The sequence below is a fragment of the Saccostrea cucullata genome, unplaced genomic scaffold (assembly GCF_032062105.1).
Source record: "Saccostrea cucullata isolate Sc308-1 unplaced genomic scaffold, CSIRO_AGI_Scuc_v1 ctg5, whole genome shotgun sequence".
NCBI lineage: Eukaryota > Metazoa > Mollusca > Bivalvia > Ostreida > Ostreidae > Saccostrea > Saccostrea cuccullata.
The window spans coordinates 162,318-167,631 of record NW_026940631.1 but is presented as its reverse complement, the minus strand read 5'-3'; the positions used below and the strand labels follow the sequence as shown (position 1 = coordinate 167,631).

The 5,314-nt window shown below is 35.0% G+C and overlaps 1 protein-coding gene across 1 annotated transcript; it reads left to right on the top strand.

Moving 5' to 3' along the window:
• Window positions 1–201: 201 nt before the first annotated feature.
• LOC134255753 (uncharacterized) lies at window positions 202–3,294 on the top strand. Its single transcript, XM_062738265.1, has 7 exons — window positions 202–466; window positions 760–964; window positions 1,418–1,563; window positions 1,680–1,842; window positions 2,149–2,285; window positions 2,411–2,558; window positions 2,756–3,294. The coding sequence occupies exons 1-7, from the start codon at window positions 442–444 to the stop codon at window positions 3,033–3,035; spliced, it is 1,104 nt and encodes a 367-aa protein (XP_062594249.1). The 5' UTR covers window positions 202–441; the 3' UTR covers window positions 3,036–3,294.
• The last annotated feature ends 2,020 nt before the right edge of the window (window positions 3,295–5,314 follow it).

Below are 5,314 nucleotides of genomic sequence, written 5' to 3'. Positions count from 1 at the left end.
CTTTATCCAGTTGACTAAGAGTACTAGTAAGTAGCAATTGCATATAAAATCTCCTCGGGATACTTGTTCTTCATTATTAAATGCATCAATTTTTCACACTTTATTGACATTATTTCATACACTCAATCGAATTTGATAAATATAAAGGGAATTTTATAAAAATCTGATAAACAAAAAATAAATAATAATGCATTTAAAAAGTACCCTGTGATAATTAGAGGCAGGTCAGAGGTGTCGGAATTTGGTGATACATGGATATCTGCGTACAAGCGACAGCCGTGACGAATCGTTGGTATGCAAGATGGGTCATCCTACTGCTAAATATTTTCCGGCATAATATTCACATGTATTAATCATCAATTCAAATACTTAAAGAGTGCACACTTCACATTTGTCCATTTTACGTTAAGTTGGAATACTGGCATAAGGCAAGGTTAAGCTATGCACCTCTTACTTTTCATAATAGGTGAGTCCAGGTTAAGGGTTTTATTATTTCCATTAAGAAAAATTAACCTTCTATAGATGTTATAATTCTGATAAAAACCTTTTTTATCTAAATCGTTTACTTACTCTAGAAAGATACCAATCGGGGACTGTATTTTCATAAATATTATTTCAAATACATTTGCCCTGGTGTATTTATTGATCTCATACCTTTTTAAATTAATTTATAATATTTTTAAATTCATATTTGAATTATAAATATTCAGTGGATATGTATAAGATTAGTCTGATAATTACAATGTACTTCATTTACAGGATTCTCTGCCATTTCTCTGGGCAATGGCCAGCAACCACAACCAGTCCGAAATCAGTGTATGCGAGAAGTGGAACAACTCAGCGCCTCTTGTTTCCAGCGATCAGGACTCTCTATGCTTACCATTGATGCTGTGTTGACCAATGGAACTATAGCACCGCTACCTCCCAATTCCAATATAATGGACCTTAGGAAGACGTTATGTGGGTGCGTCTGGCGTTATCACTTAAGCTAATTATTTACTTTAATTGACTGTTTACATTTGTGCTAAAAATAAAATCTGTAAGACAATTTTCTTTACAGATGATAGTTGATTGTTAAAAGCATTAAAAAAAATTATGCTTATATTGATTTAAATGCACACAGAACTTGATAAGTTTTATGCGTGACGTAACATTTTGAATGTTGACCATTGCCCATCACGTGACTCAAATGATTTCATCAATCAAATAATCGTCACTGACCGTAGCCAGTCTTCAGACGACAATTTGATAGATTTGTGTTTTTTAAAATAGACTTGTAACGCATGAAAAATTAACCGGCCATCTTAGAGAAAGATGTTCGAGATATAGATCCGAATTCCCTTTTCACTAAACAGTATTGAGTTACAACTGGGTTTTTGCTTAATTTAACTCCTTTTTTATATTACTTTTTTTGCAGAATAAGAGCCCAAATAATACAGTGCATAGTCCCAACAACTTTAAACATGCGTGGAAAGCCACCATGCACGGACAGCGCAGAGTTTAACTTCGCAGAAAATCAAGTAGTCAGAAGATTAACAGCGTTACAAAACGCTTGTGGTGCAGGTACATAAAGAGAGACGAGATCTATAACATTGTAAACACTGTTTCTTGCATCTTTATATATCGTTCATCAACACTTTATTAGGAATAATTAATTACTTTGTACGTATAATCTAAAGGTGTGATGCCGCAGGCGAACTCCTGTATGCGGATGTTGGACAGAAACATGCAGCAGTGCTACACTACCGCGGGACTCAGCCCCAGCATGTTTGGTTCCAACGAGACGGAGATCAAGGGCGCCATCATAGGAAAGGACAAAAAGGCGGCCGCCAAATTCTGTGGGTAGGTTCAGAGCTCTGTATGAGATCAGCAGCGGAAAGGGAATATAACCGTCAGGCGATTATTCGAATTAATTACAAAGTGTGTAATGAAATGAAAAGTATAGTGTTCAATGTAATGAAACGTATATTTACTACGATTTAAGCATATGAGATTCAGATTGCAATTCTCTTTTACAAAATTGTTTGCACTGCAATTTTAGTCCTTGTCAATTGAAACTCCCTGATGTTTCCAATTTCGGATTTTAACAGTGCAGAAATTGAACTTTTCAGAAAACAAAACTATGAAATACTAAATGTTACCTTTCAGAGTCCGTAGTACCTTATTTTCGTGCATGCGTAACGTGATTGAAGGTTGTGAGGGAGCCAATGAGTACATGTTGTTGACTGGTTACGACCACGCCTCTATGGAGGCCAGCATCGACCTGCTCTGTGGAGACATTGACGGTAAGGAGGTATTCAATGAACAAAATAAATAAACAAACATATGAATATCTATAATTAAACAAAACATGAAATATAGATATTTCTACGAACCCTGCATTATTAGATTGGTTTCTGTTCTCTCACAGTGTACGTGGAAGGCCTGGTGTGTTTCCAGAAACCCAGCATAGCTGTACAAAAATGTCTGGACACCATGTCCGCAAACATGGTGGACCTAGCCGCTCGGCAAATCCAGCAGAATCTAGATATGGACGCTTTCTTCTCGGAGTACTGCAAGTAAGATATATCAACTAAACCAATTAATATATCAAATAAATAATTGCTCAATGAATTTGGTAAAGGGTTTAGTCTTCAGACTTGTACTGTTAAAAATACTGAGACATGTCGAACATGAACTTGCAAAACTTACAAAAACTTTACAGCAACTTTACAAAAAATTACCAGTATCTTAAAAGGCATTTGTTTCGTAACAGAGTCCGGGTAGAGCATTTGAGCTGTGACATGGGTGCATGGAAACAGTCTTGCAGTAAAGCAGGCGTGGGTCTGAAGAACGAGTTCGAATGTACAATGCTTCCTTCCACCTGCCAGAAAGACGTTACTCTGCAGACCGTACTCAAAGACAATGTGTGTAATACCACAGCTTTCTATAAGGAGTTCCGTCAGCCGCCGGGTAGAGGGTCGGGATCCACATTTAGTCTGTCTACAGTGCTAGGATCTCTAGTGACCTTATTGTTTGTCATGGTATTTTCCTAACCTTAATAAGAACTAGTCAATTGCATAATAGGATTTGAGTGCTTTATTGTATATATTTTTTCGTGATTTTTTAAACATTTTGAATATATGATTGTACATATTGGAATAGTATAGTAGTTTACTGTAAAAAGAAACCGTAAGATGTCCCAAAATTGAGGATTTTGAGACTGGAATTGTTCAATGCCTGGGAAGAACCCAAGCAATATATACAGCAAAAACCAAATAGGTAAGGAATCGAATGAGTTCATGTGCTTATAGTTATCACATGTGTATGTTTGTATTTCAAATAAAAGTTTATGCGTATGAATTTAAACCTATTTCATTTCCATCCATTTGCGTTTACATATTTACCCTAGTGTCCTCTACAAAAATTTGAATTTTTCAATTAAAATTTGTATATGACAATTAATTTTAATTGAAAAATTCAAATTTTTGTAGAGGACACTAGTATCTTGGTGTACTTAATGGTGCAAGGGTGCTTTTACAAATATTACTGTAGCAATAAAATTGCAAAAGGTAATTACCACAGTTTTATGTACCGGATATAACAAGATTTTTAAGCAATGTGTCAGTTAAGGTGTTTTTTGGATATTTACAACAATAAGATTGAGCACGATTGGCTAAAAAAGAACAACGAATTACAAAGATATCCTGATTCTGGGACAAAGTGTTGGACTATGATCCGTGACCCAGTACACGTACGTTTGAAACTTCAGCAAATTCTATCATCTGTGTAAACAGTGCGCCTACCACAGAGTATCTAAAAGAAAGAAAATCACAAGTACCAGTACCTTTACAGGCGATGTTCAGACGAGTACTTTTTTTTAAAAATAAAGTTTTTACATAAGAAAAGACAACCATTACATAATAAGATGTTAAACATGTATAGGGGCTTATAAATATATATAATTATTTTCTAAATATTTCAATATGCAAACAATTACATTGACAGAAAATATTTCGCTTTTCTATTTATAGTCAAATGTACAGGCGGTGTTTAACTAGACAACCCTAATTAGAGAAAATGTCCCACCAACCAATATTTGTTTCCAATATCGTTTGTTTAATCAGGGCATATGGTATCGATAGGCTGAGCGTTAAAATAGACCAAGGGTCTCTGTAATTCTCAGAATGTATTCTGTAAGTACGGAGGGGCAGAACGAATAGGAGTCTATAAACCGTAGGGCAACCTCTGTGGATGCTTTTGTGTCCGTAAATAATTGATTCGGAGTACATCTACCAGCAACTTTTTTTAAGATCATATGAACTGATGAATCTTGCATTCAGCTTGAAATTAATATACGACATTGCTTTAGGCTATTGCCATTCGTACAAAAATCAATATACTAGGTATAATCCAATCTCTACAAAATAATAACCATGAGTAAAGAAAGTTGATATTGTATATTAGTGATACAAAAGCCATATTTGTAAAGGAAGAAGTTAATTTGTATAGGATAATAATGCAAAGGTAATATTTGTTCAGGATATTGATATAACAACATCCCTTCCCCCTTAAAAAATACAGTTCATAGTAAAATACAGAATTAATGGTTACTTAACCATTGACTTTAGGGTGCTAGACAGATTGTGAATTGATATTCCAATACACGTCCGTAATACCCTCTTCGTCAGAAACAAAGTACAATTCTCAGGTAAGCTTGGACTTTCAGTAAGGCGTGGCATTCTCGGCGCTTGCGTGTGTTAAATGGCGAATAGATTCTCATTGGTTTAGAAATAAATAACATCAGGAACTTCAAATTGTTGTTGACAACAATGAGACGACTTAAGCTCCACCTCTTTGCCGGACGAGACAATGTTATTGGTTATTCGATCCATAGTTGACACTTGGCCGAATTTCTATCCCATGTATATTTCAACAGTGAATGAAAGCTGTGTGAATTTCAGATGCTAATTATGTAACGTCGAGAATGCCACGCCTTACTGAAAGTCCAAGCTTACCTGAGAATTGTACTATCAAATGACATGTACATATATGTATGTGAAACCTTGAATTTGCTTGTAATCAATTTTTTTCCTGCATGTATCGATCATATCTGAGAGGGGTAGAAAATTAATTCCCCTAGAAAATCCCTACATCTAGCACAGTATCAAATATCATTTAATAACACATTGAAAAATTATACTTTCTTTTACTTTGCTCCCAGTATATGCAATAGTGTTTGTCTTTGAAATCAAAACAGTTTGATACGTGAAACATCTTGCTAACTGAGCAATATCTGTTAAAAGGACAGATACAAATAACATACTAGTATACT

Excerpts from the sequence above, each read along its gene's own strand:
- LOC134255753 (XM_062738265.1), top strand. The coding sequence starts at position 442 with ATGCACCTCTTACTTTTCATAATAG. Across the intron at positions 1,843-2,148 it reads GCGGCCGCCAAATTCTGTGG|AGTCCGTAGTACCTTATTTT; the intron begins GTAGGTTCAGAG and ends GTTACCTTTCAG. Across the intron at positions 2,286-2,410 it reads GCTCTGTGGAGACATTGACG|TGTACGTGGAAGGCCTGGTG; the intron begins GTAAGGAGGTAT and ends GTTCTCTCACAG.